The sequence below is a fragment of the Diprion similis genome, chromosome 8 (assembly GCF_021155765.1).
Source record: "Diprion similis isolate iyDipSimi1 chromosome 8, iyDipSimi1.1, whole genome shotgun sequence".
Classification (NCBI taxonomy): Eukaryota; Metazoa; Arthropoda; class Insecta; order Hymenoptera; family Diprionidae; genus Diprion; species Diprion similis.
In genome coordinates this window covers 22737060-22758905 of record NC_060112.1, presented here as the reverse complement: position 1 = coordinate 22758905, position 21846 = coordinate 22737060, and the positions used below count along the sequence as shown (strand labels likewise).

Genomic DNA, 21846 nt, shown 5'->3' with positions numbered 1-21846 from the left:
CATGAACGTAGCGTTTCGCAGATGCGCATTAGGCGAGTGCGCATCGCACTTGCCTGACCTTTTGCAGACGCGCGTCGTGTCCAACGTCTCTCCTCGAGGCGGTTGAGTTGGGCGCCAGACCTCCGAGCAGTCGGCCAGATACGTGAGCACAGTGAAACCGGACTTAACCCTCCCCCGATCGAGACGATGGCACTCTTTCGTTTTTCCGCCAAACGATGCCTCGAGGCGCAGGTGAGTTACAGTTGATCATACTGCTTTCTGCGGCGTTATTATGCCGTAAAACGTAAATCGTAACATTTGAATTCCCTCTGGTATTCGATTCTTCCGGTTCGAAATTCGAACGAGATATCGATGCCGCGATATTTTTTACCTCAGGCTCACCGCGTACCGTTCAATAACGGATGCTGTTTTTTCGGCTGGTTAAACTCCGACCTGTAATCATTCACGATAATACAAAGTCAGCGCCTATTGAAAGGACTCTGCTTCCCCCGAAGGATCGCATCGGCGTTTTTATACGCCTCCTCGTAATCTTACGAATCTCGAGTTATCCATGCGTTAAAGGCAGTAGCTTTATCGACCGTTTCACCCTTGACATTTACCTTGTAAATTTACAGCCTCTTGACACGAGTCAAAATTGACCTTGTTCGATCAGAAATTTTATATGCCACCGATGAATTTTCCCCTTCTCACGCCCCCTTCCTCTTTCCTTCCGTTCTCATCGATCGCGCCATCTTTACACACGTTGGAAGAATTAGATAATATAATATTATGTATATTTATTCTTATTGAATAAAAAAACGAAACCCTCGACTTAAGTACGTTTGCAGAGAATCGGTTCGGAACTTGCTTTCATCTCGCATTTACTGATTCTTCCGTTGTAGCATTCTTTTTTCAACACTTTTAGAATGTTTCTTTTATTTACCGCCCTTTCATTCTCAACCGTCGTCTTATTTTTTTTTTTTTTTTTTTTGATATTTTTATTCACGGTTGTCCGTCGCGGCGAGTTATGCACTATTTTGCAAGATGTGCTAATTTTAGCCAGGTTCGTGAAAAAAAATTCTGTTCCACTTTCAGCGTCGACTATATACGTATGCGTACGCATGCATTGATGTTTGTATATACGCCGCAATCGTTTTACCCAAGTTGAATCGGTTTTTTTTTTATACTTCCACTGTTTCTCAGGCTCTAATTGTTATCCAAAAATCATGCTTACGTCGACTAACATGTATATATACATAAACATATATATATATATTAGAGAGTACCTTTCTTCCCTCAATTTCTCTACTTTTTTTTACTCACAATCGATCACGTAAATTCTTCCCGTCCACTCACTCTTGCCATCACCGCAAAGTCCTCTAATCTTTTCTTTCTTCCGCCGTTTTTTTTGTCTCCGTTTGCACACACCTATCGCAACTTTGTTATTCTCTTAAACGCCGCGAGTACTCTTTAACTACAATAATAATTGACGATAAAATTGATGCAAACTTCAATATTAATTTTTTTTTCATTCTCCATTTCTCTTACGTTGTTTTTCAAATGCTCTCACAGATCGCCACACGCCTACACATATAAAAGCATTCGACATAACAAAGTATGTGTTACGTAACTTACACGTACGTACGTACATACATACCTTCAGTCTTATACCTGACGTATTATAAAACGACGTGCGTCACTTCGATTTTTATCTTACGTATGTATTCGCTATGGCAATTTTTTCTTCTTCTTTTTTGGCCCCTGGAGCTTTTTCATTTCAATATTTATCTTTTTTTTTCTAATTTTTGTTTCTACAATGATACTATATTATAATATATATATATATATATATATACATACACACACACACACCAGCATTAAATTATCATATCAAAAGTCAACTTGTTTTGCGGTAAATGTACCTTAATCGTTCCTGTAGTAATAATGTATGGTGTGATGCAGAGAAATCTTATTTTTGCAAAATAAATAACACGTGTGTGTGTATCCCTCTCTCTCTCTCTCTCTCACTATATATATATACATACACACACACGTAGTATTTGCTAAGGTTTGACGAGGCTTATTTTTCGACTATTCCCTCACGTATAACAGGATTCTCGCAGCAAATCAATGCACACACCTATACCGAATGTATAACAGACCTCATGGTAGCTCGTTGAACTTCAGCCATGTATTTCGCGCCGTGTAATAACGAATCTATAATTATAAGCTCACGGCTGAACACGATAAAAACTATATTCTACTATCGAAGACGTCGATTATGGTTACGATCTATTTTTGAAACCATATTTCAACTTTTCGTTACCCTCAATGACTTTGAGGTAGAAACTGAACAGATTGTGGGCTAAGCCTCTCGTCGGTTATATATTTTATCGAACAGTCGACCCGCTGAGAAAGACGAGGATGGCGATACTGGCTGGAAAAGAGGTTTGTCGAGCTCTAGCTGCGACCGTCAGGACCCAAGAAAGTACCGTAAGGTTCTTTCGATACCTCGCAATAAATAAGAAGAACCCGAATACATTTCTATGAACAAAGGTTGCGGAGCTACGGCCGAACAGAACTACTTTTTCTGCGTCGTTTTATTTTCTTTCCTTTTTTTGTGGGATGGTTTTTGGGGACTGGAACGTCATGGGGTGTGTCCTGGACTTTCTGAACGGGTTTTAGGTCTGCTGCACGTCTCACTAATTCACCACCTAGCAAGATTCGAGGGTCTTTCGTCACGTTGAAGTTAGTAACGTTACCGTAACGATTTCATCCTGAGGAAAAACTGTTATATTGGGATTTTGGAACTGTTTGAAATTCAGTCAACCGTAATAAAAAAAAATATGCTCGTATTTGGCAGTCTTAGTTTCATCGAAATCATTGTAAAAATAGGGAATTGTGGTTTTTTCTCAATGTTTCGTTACGATAACGTTACTAACTTCAACTTTGCGATCTCTCGGTGTAACGTGTCGGTTTATACATGTTGAACATTCGCAATCTGAGTATTTCATTCACCAGTTCGAATAATCACGTATACCAGCGACTTCCGGTCAGCTGATAAACGCTGTAGCAAGGAGAGTATCAAACCTCTGGATTACGGATTTTGCTAAAACTTCTGGGGGGTCTCCTTGACCCAATATATAGAGCTTCTGATGTGCAGTTTCATTCGTTGGGACTTTCAGCAGAATTCGGGATCCGGCTACAATAATCCGAGTGTACGAGTAACGAGTTGCCAATAAGGCGATTGCAAATTTAAGTCCGATTATCAATGTACACTGTACGTGTACCTAACTGAGCTTGAATTTAACGAGGTCCGGGTTACAATATGCCTTTGCATTGTACATGCATCGCCTTCTATTTTAAATGATGATTTAATGTACCTATAAATTTTTTTCGTCCCGATAGTTCTGGCTAATTATCCAAAGAAAATTTTTCGTAAGGTATTCATGTTGTACGAAAAATTCATAGAGACAAGGTGCGAACTGATGACGCGATCTTGTTGTAATCTGCACGCAGGGTTCAGTTTAGCAGGTCGGGTCAAATTTTGGCAGGGTGGTGAAAAGTTTTGTTCGCTGACCTCTAAACGTCCCACAATAACCACATTACCTAACATCGTCTTCTTTCTGTTATAGTAGCATGGTAACTATTTTTGTGTTTTTTTTTTCCTTACCTACGTTTGAACGACCGGTGAGTTATTTTCAGCCTTACCTGACCTACGTGTTAACGCATTCGGCCATTAATCCGCTGGACATTTTACTCGTAATTATAATTATATATGCGCGGTATGAAATGTTCGATTCTAAAAATTTGTCACAAGTTTTTCGGTCCGCAGTCAATTTGCAAATGCAAAGAAAATCGCTGAGTCTGAAAACATCAATTAAAACTCCATAGAGATTAGGTTGAACTTTTGAATGAATAGATGCGACAAAAAAGAAAGCGATAATTTACGGAAAACCGATAAAAATTTACGCCCAGAGTACTATATACACGGGCTTCCAACTTCGCAAAGCCACGTTACATATCGTCTCATTTATACGTATGCATACACACACAAGAGTCGTCTGTTATACGCACACATTACGTAACGGCCGATCACCCACACCGAGTTCCGTGAGGAATTTATTATTATAAAAACTTGAAGTGGCTCGTGGTGGGTGTGTCGCGATAACTTTTAACTCGCAAATATAATTGGTGCAAGATTTTCGCACTTACGTATACTGCACTTAATACTAGAGTAATAGACACGGGGATGAATTTAATTTACAAATTTGCCATATTGCAATACCATGCTGGATCCTCATTCGCGCGTCTTCATCGTCAGTATCACCATCAGCAGTGGTTTGTGACCTTTACGTAACACTTAATATCCGCACGAACGATCGAACGTTTAAACGATTTGTCGCGGACGGTTTTACAAACGAGTACTTATACTTAAGTGTAATATGATTTGATGTGTGTGAAAAGTTATTATCGCGGCACTGTGAACGCGCTCGAGTCGTCGTCGTGGTCGTCAATCAATTAAATTCTCTATTCATCACACGTGTCTCCGAGTTCGCGAGACCGATTTGAAGATAGTGGAAATCTCACAGTCTTAACATCGTCCAAGGTTAATGTCACGCGGTATTTAATTTCTACCCACGCTGCGGCGTCTGTGTAATAATATCGCACGCTTAACATCGTCTACATCCGATTTCATTAGCGATTATCACGCGGATAAACCAATCGGCTTTTTACCATCATCGTTCGACGAGTCGTTATACCCATATACACCATCGAAAATTTGAAAAAAATTTTACTTCGTCAATGGTATGCATATATGATTCAATTTATCCTGTAACGAAACGAGATTTCAATCAAAATAAAAAAACTCGCCTACTTAGGATTAGTGAACTGATTTCTTTAAGAACAGGTATCACGGCGGACTTTCATTTCTTAGATAATCAAGATCAATGTACACATCTAATAAATATCGAAACATATAAGGAGTCAAATTTTTGAAGAAGTCAATGAACATGATAACTTTATGGTAATATTTTATTTCATTGCTCGCAGGAAAACTACCTCACTCTAATTGCATGATCATCACCGTTTAGCTCAATTTCTTTTTCTAACAGGCTTCTGCAGGATCGTTTAGGGTATTTCGGCATCAATTGAGTTTAATACCGAACGAGACGAGGCTAGCGTACTACTGACGATGAGATCATTGCGGCATAACTTGACCAGAAGAAATCCACGTGATGTCGCAAAATATTCCTTGTATTATACCGATCAGATCAACATACATATGTGTTTATATATACATACACACATGCATACATATCGTAGCAGATGATCCTCCGAATGACCGCGAAATTTTGGCCTCTATAATTATATAAAGATCATATTCGCGGATTGTAAACATCGTTGTGTATCTTCTCCGGGTTATACGTGGATCCAAGACGTTTTTCCATCGTGTTTACCTTCCTTAGCGTTCTCCCCACTCTCTCATCTTCTCCAATCGTATCCACATTTTCTCACAAATTATTGTGCTGAGTCAACTTTTATAAGAAGATAGTATTCTATGGTTTTCAGGGTCGCTGATAACAAGTCTGAAATCAGATTTCAAAACGTATTACGTATTTTTCGATACCCTGCAAGATGATAGGCACACACTTTTCAGATAGCTCGCAGTGCAATTTTTTTTTTTTTTTTTTACTTTTGGCGCACTTCAAAATTCTTTATTGGAATCATGCAAGCTGTAATTGAGTCATTGTGAATACCGGTGATAATGTCTGTATTTAAGAGGTACGTGTACATGTGTGTGTTGCGTGTTTTGCGATGACGTCCGACGCCTTGAAGACAGCTCACTACACGTTCAACCACATTTTTTTGCGTAACTTCAATACACGTATACATATCGTGTGTACATTTGCGTAAATTTCCTCTTCTATTCACACACACACACACACACACACACACATCCGTGTACACGTAACGGCAATCTCGACAATTCGGCGAACCGGTTCACCATTTCCGCGCGGGCAAACATGCTGGAAGTTTTTTCTTTCTTCTTCCTTTATTTTCTCACTTTTCGCTTTATTTTCCACTCACGGACTGACTAAACTTGTTATTATTTGTACTCGAGGGTGAACTAATACAATATATAGATAATTGAAGAGTGATTTACCGGTGCAAAATTTTTAAGAGCCACCCGTTTGTTAACGCGAATTACGTAACATTGTGCTGTAAAGAATAATCTTCACCCGCGGTATTCCCAGCTTTAGCCGCGATGCAGTCTTTTTTTTTTGTTGTTTTTTTTTTCTTTCAAACTATTTTTTGCTCACTTTGTTTGTTTTTCATTTTGCAATAAAAACTGGTCGAGACGATGTACAATTATCGGCAATAATAATATTAATGAAAAAAAATTTTATCGTATTACATTGTACATATTATGTACGTACAATATGGTATTTTATCTACGTGTTATCAGTAAGAACACGTTGATCAAACTTTACACTTTCGTCCAGGCATTTTAATTTATTGATTTTTAACCCCCCCCCCCCCCCCTCATATGTTATATATTACTGATTACACAATAACGTATACCTTGTTAAACATTCGTATTTTAATTATGTTGTTGATAATGAATTTTGATCACGTTATATACGGTTACGAAGCTTTTTTGCAGTTTTGTGCAAATGCGATGTAGCGTGCAGGTGATTGATTCATCGCTCTGGCGTAGTTAGGTGTATAAAAAATGAATAAGGCTGAAATTATAGTAACGTGATTGTAACATGATTCACGTTTTGGTAAAATCGTTATTACGCAATAGTAGAAATCTCTGAAATGGAGTAAATCATAATAATTGGCAAAAAGTATCAATATTTTTAAAACTTAACTACGTCAGAATTACTATACAATTGCAAAGTATTAACCCCCTCTCCTTCAATTATTTGCTACGCTAAAGTTTCTTACTTCAACCCCATTGAAGTGATGCTTTCCATGCGGTGTTTAATCTCTGCAAAATATTGATTGACACGCGTGTATAAATATAGATACCGAATACTCGTATGATAACGACGTTGCAATCCTGCAATTACATCGCAGTGTTATGTATCACCTGACGTCTTGTTTTACAGAAGAATTTATCAACGCAATATCTCTGATTGCGTGCGAGGAGAGGTGTACCTATAGCTGCATTACATTATTATATGCGGTCAGCTATCGCTACAAATCGCGTAAAACCGCACCTTTTACTCTCACCGACTCTGCAGCTATTATACACCGCATTAGCTTGGTGGAATTCAGAACAATTCGTATAATGTCGGTCGATCGATTGCACGAGAAGTTGACCAAGTGACCAAATAATGCCAAGTTTTTAATTCACCGTTGTAGGTGCAGCTTAAACTTAATTGCGACATTAAGAACGCAGCTTGTATAGCTTGAGTTGGAAGTTCGATGTCATGTGCCTCTTCTTATTATTAGACACATCTTCTGGCCGGGATCCCATTCCACCATAGGTGTATATCTAGTGCATACTGTACTCGGATCAGTTTTTATAATGCTATTCGTTCGCAATCGATTTGTCACGTGTACATTTCACAGTTATTAATCCTTGTTTCTTATATATACGTTGATTCACCATCGGTTTTGATTTTTTCGTTCGATTCGTCTCGTTATTTTGCACAGTAAATGACTTATCTGATGCAATCAGTTTTGAACAATCGGTAGGAATAACGGCGATGCGTATAAAAATTTAAACAAGAAATAAAGTATCGACCTACATACTTATCAAGTATTTCTACAATATTCTAATATTGATCCATTGATCAGTTAACAGGAACAGCTGTCGAGAAAGTTGTTCTTATTATTATTGTATATTCTTGCTGCAAGGTGATCGAGCAGCCAAAACACATCAGGTGCTGATTAAGAATGAAAATAGAAAGAAAGGATGAGAAAAAAATATTCCATACATTCAATCGTATTACAAACCGGATGCTACATGCTTACATCGCATGCCCGACAACGTATAACACACTGTGATCTCTTTACACTATGGACTTGGCCCAGAGAGTCGACTGTCAAGAATTTATCGCACTTTTCTTATCGCACTATCCAAGAGTCGTGAATATTTTGATTCGTTCAAGAGCACGATAATTCGCATATTCAGGTACAACTAAATGTTTCTTCGTAATTTATAACATCAAATTCTTTTCTAATTATTTGTAATTACCCTCGGTTACGCATTGAAAGATTAAGACTAAAAAAAAGAATGTATGCATTATTAATTTGCGTACGTTGTTGAACATTGTTCCATCACTTCTTTCTTGACTTCTGCAAAAAAAAAAAACCGGAAGAAGGGTATAGATTAGCGATAATCTCAATTTTACATACCGGTCACAAATCCATCACAATTTCAGGGTGGATAGGTTTTGAGCACAACATCGATTTGATTACATGTTCGAAGAAGGTTTATATAAAGATGTGTATAAAAATTCACATATTTCCGTACAAACTTCGATGTAAATGAAAACAACCGCGATTGAGTACTTGAAACACGTATGTACAGCACTTCGATTTATACAAACCGTTTTCACAATATTTTCCCGGTTACATTTTTCATCGTCATGCACATCTTCGTAATCCGGCCTTCAAACTTTTTGCCTCCAAGGTCCACAGTCTCTCGATGCTCAATATAACCGAGTTAAATATAGAAGAGGTGATTATGTATTATATTCCGTAACTATTTCGACATAGACCAACTCAAAGAGGCTTATTTCATTGTTTTAATTTTCAAAATTAACGCTTCGCGTTTTCAATTGCGTACAGTGCGTGATCGACTTTTTGTATAACGTGGCCGCATTTTTATGGTGTTTGCTGCAACGATTACAGTGTCCTATAAAATGTCGCGTCAAATGAATTATTATTCTGTTATGTAATACCAGGAATTTAATCTTGTTAAATGATTGCACACTTAATTATTAAATCCTCAAACGATATCTAAAAGAAATCAAATCCATGTTCGATAAAAATTATCAGACTTTTTTTGTAGATTGGGAATATTCAAACTTATCCAGACATTTCCGTCACACCATTTTTGCGATAAATTGGCATCATAGAATCCAATTAAAACTCGATTATTCTCAGCTCCAAGATTTTTGCAATGGATTCTAGAATTTGTTCAGTATATTTTTCTCTTTCTCATTGTTCTATGTTTTTTTCATTTTACAGAAAATCGGCTCGACTGCAACCAATGTTTTAAGACCACTGTCCGACGCATCCACTGATCTCAAGAAGGTCTTATCTGAGAAAATACCCAAGGAACAGGAACGCGTCAAGGCTTTCCGTAAAAGCCATGGCTCTGTCAAAGTTGGGGAAGTCACCGTGGATATGGTAAATTCTTCTTCTTTTTCACTCTTTCATCACATTCTTACGCAGGAAACAAAAAACATTTTCTTTGCCCGCACTATTGATGCTAAAGTAGTTCTGCGGTGAGACTATAATAGCATGTGCTAGTAGGAAAAAAAATTGCAAAACCCATTCTAGTCGTCGGGGATAACTTTTGATTGTTTTAATCAGTATGTGGTAACTGTTATCTTTTTTCAATTTCCATTAAATACTTATCTTAGGCATATAACTGTTGTGTGTTACCTAATATATGTATGTAAATCCATTGAAGTATTGACATATGATTTTAATTTGACCCGTAAAATTGATGAAACATCACTCGGCATGGTTTAACCAATTATTCGTTTAGTCATATTCTGCGAGTTGATAACCAGTCGCGTGACATGACTGCTAGACTACGTTTTTCATGCATGCTTCGAGTGTGACCAAGATAAGATTATGAAATTTTTTTTCTCATTTATTCATCTGCTGGTAGTTGGATAGAATCCATTTACTCTCTAGTGGAACTTCAGTCGTAGATCTATATCCATACATAAATGGAAATCTGTTTCTGTGATACCAACCGATTGCTTTACTGTCATAATTTCTTGCACGTTCTTGACAGTTTGGTCTTCTCACGTAATTACAGATGTACGGAGGAATGCGAGGAATCAAAGGTCTGGTCTGGGAGCCTTCGGTGCTCGATGCTGACGAGGGAATCAGATTCCGTGGTAAATCTATTCCGGAATGTCAGAAGGTCCTTCCAAAGGCTGCCGGAGGTGCTGAACCGCTACCCGAGGGTTTGTTCTGGCTCCTAATCACCGGTGATGTTCCAACCGAAGCTCAAGTTAAGGCTGTTTCCCAAGAATGGGCAGCTAGGAGCGCCCTCCCAAGCCATGTCACCAAAATGCTCAACGATTTCCCAAAATCTTTGCATCCCATGACCCAGTTTTCCGCAGCTATTACAGCTCTGAACAGTGAGAGCGTCTTTGTCAAGGCTTATTCCAGCGGGGTACATAAGTCGAAGTACTGGGATGCGGTTTACGAAGATACTATGAATCTTATCGCCAAGTTACCCGTTGTCGCAGCCACAATATACAGAAATACTTATCAGAACGGCAAGGGGCTTGGCTCAGTTGACGCAAACAAGGATTGGTCATGGAACTTTTCAAGCATGCTTGGATATGACAACCCCCAGTTTGTAGAGCTCATGCGTCTTTACCTTACCATCCATTCCGATCACGAGGGAGGCAACGTATCTGCCCACACCACCCATCTGGTTGGATCCGCTCTGTCAGACCCATACTTGTCATTCGCCGCAGGAATGAACGGCTTGGCCGGTCCCCTGCACGGTCTCGCTAACCAGGAAGTATTAGTTTGGTTACAAAAACTTCGCTCCCAGGTCGGCGACAGTCCGAGCGATGAAAAACTAAAGGAATTCATATGGAATACGTTGAAGAGTGGGCAGGTTGTTCCTGGTTATGGACACGCCGTTCTTAGAAAGACTGATCCGAGGTACACATGTCAAAGAGAATTCGCCTTGAAACACTTACCAGATGACAGTCTGTTCAAGGTAAGAAAACGTCATATTATATCTCTCTGTGAAATATTTGTCTTTCCACTTACCAGGGTGTAATAAAGTAATAAAATCATGGTAAAACCTTGACAGATAAGTAGTTGATGTGAAGAAAAAAACAAACAACAAATGAAAGTATTTATACTCACATCTGTAAATAAAAGTGATGCAGAAAAGCTGGTAGAGAGTAATTAACGATGAACAATTAATTTTTCTAGTTGGTGTCTCAAGTGTACAAGGTGGTTCCCCCCATTCTATTGGAGACTGGCAAGGTGAAGAACCCGTGGCCGAATGTAGATGCCCACTCCGGAGTCCTTCTTCAGTACTACGGGCTTAAGGAAATGAACTATTATACAGTTCTGTTCGGAGTATCCAGAGCATTGGGAGTTCTCGCATCGCTGGTCTGGGATAGGGCTCTTGGTTTGCCGATTGAGAGACCAAAATCTCTCAGTACTGATCTTTTGATGAAGTCTGTGAAAGCTGCTTAAGATCTACGAATCCATATGTGAAATTCAATATCCTTACACCACTTGGGGGACTCAACACGACACGCTCATTACTAAGCTTTATTATAGACGAACCTTATAGGGCTTGGTTTTTCTTTTTTCCTGTATTTCATGTGAACTGAACAACTACCATGGATATCTCTAATGAGCTCTGTTTTAACGTAATTTGTATACTGATATGAGCGTGAAAATTCGAGCGCATTGCCAAACTCTAGCAAAGATCAGTTTAAACATAAATATTAACAAATAATTGTTATCATAGCAATCATATGTTACTAGTTATTACCAATTAGGGAAACGTTGATAATAATATCGATAATAATAACAATAATAATAATAGTTCATTGGAGAAAATTTTAGCAGTAGGTATTAGTTATTGAAAATAGCGGAATATATTGTAAAAGTAGAATGTCACGCGTGTTGACATAAAATCTATGCCATTCGATTTTTATCTCGAATTATCGGAGAAGAGAGAATTTTTTGAATTCTTATCAATCATTTTCAAACGTGAATCGGATGTATTGCGTATTTATATTCGTCTAAGTACTTCAGACAATGTGTTCATGGCATCAGTTACGTGCATATACATATATATACATATATACGTATGTTCGTTACTTTAACAATAAGCCTAAATTTAATATTTATGGGCTGGTCTTAAGCGAGAGTCCAATTTTATGAGTTATTAAATCGAAGAATCAGTATCTATGTAATGAGACAATTTGCAATGGTGAAATATTATTCTCTAGCTCGTGGCATAGCATTTGTGAAATAGCGGTAGGTATTACAGTAAGATGCAACAATGTGTAAATTAAGGATGCGTCGAGTGGTAGATCCACTGCCGTATGAGTGAATGTGTGCGTGCGATACTTTATTTATAGTAAAAGGAAAGAAATAAATAAATAAATCGAAACTTTTGGAACTTTATCCAATAATACGTGCGTATTTGCAAAGCCCTCTCTTTCCTAAAAATCCATATTATATAAAGATTACTGGCGGAATCACATTACCGAACTTTCTTTTATTTTCTCATTTGCCACCTGTTCGAACAGGTATAAGATTAAACAGGTAAAAAAAGTAAAATAATAGTAAATGTTAAACACAGTTTGAATAAAAATTTGTCAATAATGCCAGAATTGATTTTTCAATTTTTTCTTCCTAAAAATGAGTCACCGTTTACTTAGTAAACCATATTTTTTACAATGGCTTTTTATTGTATGGAATTGGAGCAAATACCTATATTTATTGCAAAAATTGTATTAGTGAAACCTTTCTGTGAAATTTCTGCAACGTGTTTTTACTCTTTCCGAAACAATTCAGGTGAGATAGTGAACTTAAACGACAGTTCAGAGTTGTAACGTATATCACATAATTGTTTTATTTTAAAAATTCGATCATCAAATTAATTAACATTTGTACACAGTTTGCAGTATCATTTATTTAATTCGTGAGTGGCTATTTGAGTCAAGAGTATATTGCATCTTTCAAAAACTTTTAACTAGTGTAATTTTTAGATTCCTTAATATTCGGTTTACAAAGTGCATCTACGCTAGAGGTGAACGACGAGAACTGTAGCAGACAGAAACAACATTTTATACTTCAGTATACACTCAGGTTTAAAAAGTCAGTTTCATTGTTGGTTTATTTACCCAGTTCGTCATCTTGTGAGCTTAACGTTTTAAAAGAAAAACTGAAGATGATTAATTGTCCTAAGAAATTTTCTCAATATGAGAAAATAACGTGCTTATTTTTAAATCTATATATTTATTGATTTAATATATTTTTTTTCAATTTGGTTTTAGATGTCTATCACTCTAATTTTAGATAACATTAGTCTTTTGCATGGCTTGTCAATGATAGTTAGTGTGATTAAAAATTTCGTCAAAACGTTGATTCTCTCGGTTATCATGTTTTACAAATTACGATTACAATTTACATGATCGAGTATTTACTATATTCTGTCGAACATAAGTCGAATCTCTAATTTTTACAGTGTTCATTGGAGCTGAAATATTTTTTTGGCAAATTATTCTCATGCATCCTAATCTTTAAACTGTTTACTTTCGAATGTGAAATTCGTTTTATAACCGATAGAACGCGTGTGTCGTGAATATGTTAATGCCCAGCACCAAAAAAAAAAACGACTTATATTCGATAAAATACGAAATTATATTGATAGCTGCATTAGAAAATTATCATCTACATTCACAACACAAATGAATACCACTGATAGCAGTTAGCCAAAATTTGCAGCTGAGATAGACAAATTCCTTAACATTGGTATTTATTCTACAGTATCAGGTGCAAAGAAAATCAGGCTTAAAATAGATGACAATTATTTTTTCCTTAATCTCATAACCACTTCAATACTCAATTCATCATGATTTATCACAAAACATTTTGTATTCTGGCAGGAAAAGTTTTAGCTTGGCTCGTCGAATAACCTTGCTGTGAAGTCTTACAACATGTTTGCATACTTGAAGCACTAAAAAATCCTCTACAGATTGTAAATCTTGTAGGATTCGTCGGAATTATATGTAAGCATGTGGTAATGTCGTTATTTTTTGCAAAATAGCAGGTTATATAGTTTCATAGCAAATTGCTGAAAGTATAGGATGATTTTTTTTTCTTCACACATTATCAGTAGCGCAACTAGCCAGATATGATAATACTTTGTATCCACAATTCGACGGTTTTACATTTGTTATAACTTTCTGCTTTCAATAATGTTATCAACTTATATAAATACACTTTGACAACCATACTCCGTACGTATTTGATTAAGGCTGGACATTCAACCTTTCAGGTATTAGAATCGTCATTTTATATTTAGTACAGCAGTCAAAGTGGCACAATATCTAAATCCCTTCGAATATTTTACATTCCGTATATTTCATTGACAAAGGCGGATTGAGCTTTCACGATTTGGGTCATGTCTTCTTCAGTCTGCCAACAATCCACTCTAGACCCTGGTACAGCCTATAAAAATTTTTTTCTTATTATTATCGACTACAAAGTGTTTACTTATCCAAATGTAAGCAAAGCATAAAACCGGGTAAGATGATACATGTATAGTCAAGATAAGATTGTCAAGATACAAGGACAAATATCATATCACATGGTAACTGTGTATGAAATTAATTCATCTGACAATATTTACATCATACGAAAAATCTCCTTCCTATTTTAAAAATACAACAAACACTATATCTATGCTACATTCGGTATAAAATTGAAAACAAACACAGTAAACAAGATAGATTGTCAAGGATTGAAAGAATTTTCATAAAATACTTGCCCTTCTCCTGTTAGTGCACAACAAGTTTGTATGTGCCACTGGTGCTTTTTAATCGACGTAAGATCCAACTGCCGTGATATTTCAGCGGCACTCATGCTTCCTTTCAAGTCTTGTTTATTAGCATAGACAAGAACGTTGGCTTTGCTCAACTCTTCATGATTTAACATGGAATATAGTTCCTCTCTAGTAACGCTTAGTCTTTCACGATCTGTACTATCGATCACCATTATAATGAATTCGGTATTTGTATAGTAAGTTGACCAGGCAGCTCGCAAACTTTGCTGACCACCCAAGTCCCACATTATGAAGTGAATATTTTTCCAAACAACTTCTTCAACGTTGGAACCAATCGTTGGTGATGTGTGGACAACCTCGTTCATCAAAAATTGATACAAAATTGTTGTTTTACCCGCATTGTCCAGTCCGACCATTACGATTTTGTGCTCTAAAATAAAACCAACAATGTATAATTAATTACTTGTTTATGCCTGAGACTTGATGGATTCTACAAGCATTTACTTGAAAATTAAAACAACATGAATTGTATTGTAAATCGGATCATGATTAGTAGTCAACTGCAACACAGAAGTTACAGTAATTTGAGAATTCAGAAATCAAGGTCCACTACTGTCTCATATTTATGACTACATGTTTTTCAGGGTCTATTCAAATATGCCACCATCTGTGCACATTGCAGATAAGACAGAACATGGTAGGCCCAGTATGGAAGAGTACCAAAAAAAGTTCAACAAATGTAATACAAGGACATACATTCGATTTAAAATAAATAGCTTGTGTTCTACTCTATTCACAACAACATACGTCAGCAGCTACTTTCGTGGATTTATGCAAGATAGAGAAAAAAAGCAAAAAAAAAAAAAAGCAGATTTTAGAAGATTGAGAAAATTACAAGACGGAGGTCTTAACCAAGGATCATATAGATTCAATCTCATAATCGACTGCTAAAAAATTATAATATTGTTTGAATATGTAGTGACAGGCAACTTGCCTGACCTTGCGGTGCTGGTGAAAGTTGCCAAAGAAAGTATTTCTCACATAAATAATAATACAAGTTTCTACAGATCTGCACATTGTGAAAATAAAATTTCTTATCGTTCCATTTCTTCCTTTGGCAAGTGGATCGTGAATACACTTTCATGATAAGCATATCGGCGAGAGGTGAATGACATACGGACTTTTGACAATAAGGTCGAGTTATTACATTTCCAAAACTCGAAGTCAATATTCTCACTACGAATATTTAGCAGGAATCGCATTTGGAAGAGTTGATTTTCATTTCTTTTTTGCTTTCATAAGGGGTTTTTTCGGGTAAAGAACAAAGGGAGTTTAATTATCTGTCCCTCTGAAGGGTGTGTCAGAAGTAGAAACACGTATACTCTGAACGGAAGTTGATGGCGAGTTATAAGAGTCTTAAATGAGTCGTTTTCTTGCAGATATGTCGATGTATTATTACTTTCAATCACGAAAACAACTCGTGATCGACACAAAGGAATTGAAATGGCAATGGTATTGGGTACTCTGTTGCTTACCTTCGTTCCCAAACAGACTCCATAGTTTCGAGAATAAAAGACCCATATTGTACAAGGTTTGAGCGGCAGGTTTTGTATTAACTCAATATTTACACCGCGATTATCTTTCAATCGCGTAAACTGTTCAGTAGAGATTTCGAGGCGTCGGATCTTGAGTTACATATCATATTCACAGGGTTATGTGCAACTATTCTGATTGACTCTCACGACAAAACTGAATTAATCTCAGTTTCTCAATTTTACTGAGTCGGAAAACACGTCACAAATGTATACAAATGTCAACAGGGGTAATACGAATGACGTTGAACGTGAAAAAACACGCAAGTATGCTCTAATTCAACGAGGCTAAAGTAAACCCCGACATATTGCACTTTCTCTTGTATCTCCCCGGAACCAAAAGAACAACCAGTCCGCTTTTGGAAGAAGTCAGGACGATGACGTCACGCAGGTTTCTGGTCACTGAGTGGCCACGATCTTTGCCAGCAGTGCGCAGACGCAAGAAATGTATTCACCCGCGTAATCCTCGCGTTACGTAGTCACCAGTAGTCGCATAGAAGTACCGTTTACACACCAATGATCCCGGCTGACGTACGGGGCTAATTAGCGGAAATTTATCTCCCAGCAGAATTTCTCGCGGGGAAATAAACCATCTGGTTAACCCGCTTCCGGTTTTCGATTTACGGAAACTTTTCCTAGAATAAATGTTGTGAGAATGAGATAACGTTTTGAGTCATTTCAATGACTCATTTCTCGAGTACAAAAAGGGCGTTCATACATTTTAAAGGAATAGAAATTTCATGATAAATTGACGAAGAATTGGAACTTGAATTATGGTTGAATGCATAAACTGTGGGTAGCGCCTTGCGGTAGACAATTGAAACGACGAATTTGTTGCTGGATTGCCGTCACTCAGCACGCCAGGCGATAATTCGAATCTTAAAAACTTCTCTCATAGACTTTTTGCCTTGATTAATCACCATATACAGAGTAAAATGATTGTACAAATCCGAAGTAAAAAATAAAAAATTCACAATTTGCGTGTTGATAATTTCATTGGCATATTATCACGAGTGAAAAGCAACAAAAAAGAAAGCGTTATGATATCGATCTTGGCCGACAATGTGTTTGCAGATGTCGCTGTATGTTAGTTGCATGACTTACATTGATGACATCGCAGAATTTATTGAACTGACAAAATTTTAATATACTGTTACAAGCCTAAAGTATAGTACGAATTGATAATTCTCCATAAAATTTTTGAAGAATCAAGTAAAATCGAAATGATATAAATTTCTGAAGATCGCACGCACTTCGTGAGATCTGCCAGCGATCGATTCTCTCCAATTCTCTCGACCGTGCTCTCGACTCTCTGTCTCATCAACTAATCGATGATGGACGTAATTGTGGTGGGTGCGTGACTTTCAAATTTTACTTGGTAGTGATTTTTGATAGGAACGGATGGCGTAATCACTCTCATAAATCGTGGCTCGATAGTTAAACGGTGAGATAATTGAAAGTTAACGCTGACCTCGCTGGTTCGCCGATTGGCTCGTACGCGGTGGGCTGACTGACTTACTGACTCGGCTCTGGCTTGATTCGCTCATAACCCAAGACGTCCTTTGGCCGACGGACGCTCGTCTTATACGCCACTTGTTGCTAGTTATACACTTGCTTCGGCAGAGCTTTAACCTGTTTCGTGCTCTCTACAGAAGAATTACCAACATGACAGAGCCGTAAGTAACAATTAAAACTTGCTGCTACAAATAATGACAAAGAAAATCAGAGTGCATGATCGAATAGCCGGCGGCAGTCGATAAGTGTTGCGTCAATAATGATATTTCACATGTTTGACCTACTTTAATGCAACATTTACCTTCCGCTCAGAGAAACACGGCTCCTGTTCACTTTCCGCTACGCTATTACGAAACCCCGTGTTCCAAATGTAATAAAAAGTAATCGTATATCCGAAATGTCGGTCATAGTCCAGCACTGTAATATCCGGGTTACCTCAAGGGCAGTCAATGACGAATGCTGTAATTTATCTGCCATGTAATGTTAATGCTACTCACGATTAGACATTCTCGCTAATGATATGAAAATTGTTTATCATCATTTGATGAATAAGTTTTACACTACTTTTTGAAATTTCTATCCAAAGTTCCAATTTTCTTACATTCCCTACTGAATGCTGAACTGTACCACAAACGTACAATTTTTGTTTATGCTCAATTTTTACTCTCATCTTTTTACAGTGTGGCTGATATTGCCCTTATTGGTCTTGCCGTCATGGGACAAAACCTTATCCTGAATATGAACGACCATGGCTTTGTCGTTTGTGCTTATAATCGTACGACAGATAAGGTGAAATCGTTCTTAGAAAACGAAGCCAAAGGTACCAAAGTAGTGGGTGCTTTCAGTTTGGAGGAAATGGTTTCCAAGCTAAAATCGCCACGTCGTATTATGTTGTTAGTCAAAGGTTTGTATCCTTTTTTCACAGATCTTATTATCATGACCGAAAAATTGTGAACATATAACCACCTCTAATAAAGGCAGCAGTCATAGTTCCGGAAACATTAGTGCCACATTAATACTGATAATAATTGAGGCTAAAAATCACTTGAATTTTTGATATCGTAGAAATGTTGTTTTTTGTGTACGTATATTCACATGACGTCACAAAGTCACATTTACAATTCGTATTGAGCTGAAATTATCATAATGCTGATGTACTTAGTAATCTTGATGGCTAGAATGTTTTTAGTTACGTCACGATTGTTATATAAGTTTACTTGAAACTCTCAAAAAATACTCATCGAGGTCAAACTTATACACTTTGAATTGTAATCGCACGTGCAACATTGTTCCGTTAGCTGTCACAATAAAGCTCTAAACAGCTTTCAACATTGCTTGGTATAAATCAAACTCTATGAAATATTAAATTGCGAGAAAAAATATCTGCTACAACCTCAGAGCCTTCAGCACATAACAGTTAATACAGCTAATACAACATGTTACACTTGTATTCTATTTCCAGCTGGTCCAGCTGTCGATGGATTTATAGATAAACTGGTGCCACTCTTGTCAACGGGAGACATCATCATTGACGGTGGTAATTCTGAATATCAAGATACTCAAAGGCGTACCGAGGAACTGGAGAAGAAGGGGCTCCTCTTCGTTGGCAGTGGTGTTAGTGGAGGAGAAGATGGGGCCAGGTATGGGCCATCTCTCATGCCAGGTGGCAACCCTAAAGCCTGGCCTCATATCAAGCCTATTTTCCAGGTAATTGCCAATCAAAGGCTAGGTGAATAGATATTGCTTTAATTATAGGTCGGAATTGCCTAAAAAAAATTTGTATATATGCAGTGTCTTGACTTTTCGTCATAAAAGTATTGCCGTTACTACTGAGAAAATTATGAATATAAACTATATTAGAGATAGTAATTCGAAATGTTAATGCGACACAAATATTTCAGGCGATCTGCGCTAAGAGTAACGGTGAGCCATGTTGCGATTGGGTCGGAGAGACAGGGGCTGGACACTTTGTGAAAATGGTTCACAACGGTATAGAGTACGGGGACATGCAACTGATCTGCGAAGCCTATCACATCATGAGAAATGGACTTGGTCTTAACCCACAGGAAATGAGTGACGTTTTTGGCGAGTGGAACAAGGGGGTGCTTGATTCTTTCCTAATTGAAATTACCCGAGACATCTTGAAGTACAAAGATGGGAAGGGTTATCTTCTCGAAAGAATTAGAGACACAGCTGGGCAAAAGGGTACAGGAAAGTGGACGGCCATTGCTGCCTTGGATTATGGAATTCCTGTCACACTAATTGGAGAATCAGTGTTTGCAAGGTGTCTTTCCTCGCTCCAAGGTGAGAGGATTGAAGCTAGCACCGTTTTGGAGGGTCCAAATGCTCTCTACCAAGGTGATAAAAAGCAGTTCCTCGAACATCTTAGGAAAGCGCTGTATGCTTCGAAAATCATTTCGTATGCTCAAGGATTCATGCTGCTAAGAGAAGCTGCTAAAATTCACAACTGGAATTTGAATTACGGTGGAATTGCGCTCATGTGGAGAGGTGGATGTATCATTAGAAGGTGAGAGAATTCTTTATTTCATTTCCTCTCCCTCTGTAGATGCCACGAATTGGCTGGATCCAATTTCAAATAAAAATCATCTTCCTGAATGAAAGTTAAGGTATGAAAGAGCTTATCATTGTATTATTGATTATAATTACAGCGCCTTTCTGGGGAACATCAAGCAAGCCTTCGACAAGAACCCGAAGCTGACCAATCTGTTGCTCGATGATTTCTTTGCGAAAGCAATGAAGGATTGCCAAGCAAGTGCTAGGGTGACGGTTGCAACAGCTGTAACCCTCGGAATACCGACCCCTGCTCTGTCGACTGCCTTAGCATTTTACGATGGGTTTAGAACGGCGCGTCTTCCTGCAAACTTACTGCAGGCTCAACGTGATTACTTCGGAGCTCATACTTACGAGCTACTTGGCGCCGAAGGAAAATTTGTTCATACAAACTGGACGGGTCACGGAGGCAACGTATCTGCATCTACCTACGACGCGTAAATAACAAGTTATGAACAGCGCTGGTAGTTGTTCATTCCAAAAGAGAGAAGGCTCTTCGTCATACAAGATAATTGCTGGTTAGCTTTTATTCTCCCTGTCATTTTACAGATACGGGTTTGTCACCAGTTACGATTGCTGAAACGAGGTGGTTTTATTTGTCTGCAATCGTTTTAGGATACAAATTTCTATTTTTTTGTCTGAAATCAAATCAAGTGCATTTTATATAAAATCTGGATTTTAACAGCTACATATAGGGTGTTCGAGTAATAAATAATTGGCATAGGAAATATTTATACAGTATCGTTTGTTACTCTTAAGACTGTTGTAACATTCCGAACACATTATGTATACACATTATAGTTGTTTCATAAGTTTGTACATTTCGCGATAGTCATTTAAATTATAATATTATAATACAGCAAATCAATGTATGAAACATTTGTTTTCAATATAGTTTTAGTCCAAAAATCAGTAAAAGCGAATCAGATCAGCGTGTGGAAGCGGAGAAAGTGAAAAATTTTATCAAAACGTTATTTAAGTGAATAAAACTGTTTTATTCTTGCTACTTCTAAACTCTGTAATATTTTTGCGTATTCAGCCTATAAGCCCCGTTGCGCGCATACGGTTGACACAATCATTTCGCCGAATAACGGTATAAGTCTAAATCCCGAAATTTTGTTATGAGAAAAGCAACAAGTCTCATAAGCTAGCTCAAAGCATAATTTACCGTGGCTGTAATGTGGCAAATTTTAGCTGAAGAATTAAATCTGACTAAGTAGGTACGCGAGAGAAGTAATTAAATTTTTACAGCTCTTGTATATTCTATCGCCTTCATTAGAGTGCATATAATAAATTATTCCATATCTGCGCATGTTTCTGACCGGTACCTAAATTACACGCACCTGTAATCGATGGCACCTGACGCGCACAGCACCGTGACAAGCAAATCGTGTACCCCGCAGCTCTTAACTGATTGTCAGTGAT

General features: G+C 37.5%; 3 protein-coding genes across 3 annotated transcripts; 2 read left to right on the top strand and 1 right to left on the bottom strand.

Annotated features, from left to right (window-relative positions):
- The first annotated feature begins 62 nt into the window (after positions 1–62).
- LOC124409844 (probable citrate synthase 2, mitochondrial) lies at positions 63–12338 on the top strand. The gene is made up of 4 exons (XM_046887747.1): positions 63–231; positions 9193–9354; positions 9998–10921; positions 11143–12338. Exons 1-4 carry the CDS (start codon positions 187–189, stop codon positions 11410–11412), a joined length of 1401 nt encoding a protein of 466 aa, XP_046743703.1. The 5' UTR covers positions 63–186; the 3' UTR covers positions 11413–12338.
- LOC124409850 (ADP-ribosylation factor-like protein 5B) lies at positions 11534–16811 on the bottom strand. Its single transcript, XM_046887757.1, has 3 exons — positions 16279–16811; positions 14729–15173; positions 11534–14409 (listed from the first exon to the last, which is right to left on the bottom strand). Exons 1-3 carry the CDS (start codon positions 16322–16324, stop codon positions 14361–14363), a joined length of 540 nt encoding a protein of 179 aa, XP_046743713.1. The 5' UTR covers positions 16325–16811; the 3' UTR covers positions 11534–14360.
- Positions 16812–17673: 862 nt separating this feature from the next.
- Positions 17674–21427, top strand: LOC124408533 (6-phosphogluconate dehydrogenase, decarboxylating). Its single transcript, XM_046885510.1, has 5 exons — positions 17674–18011; positions 18531–18754; positions 19313–19557; positions 19752–20377; positions 20520–21427. The coding sequence occupies exons 1-5, from the start codon at positions 18001–18003 to the stop codon at positions 20860–20862; spliced, it is 1449 nt and encodes a 482-aa protein (XP_046741466.1). The 5' UTR covers positions 17674–18000; the 3' UTR covers positions 20863–21427.
- Positions 21428–21846: the final 419 nt, after the last annotated feature.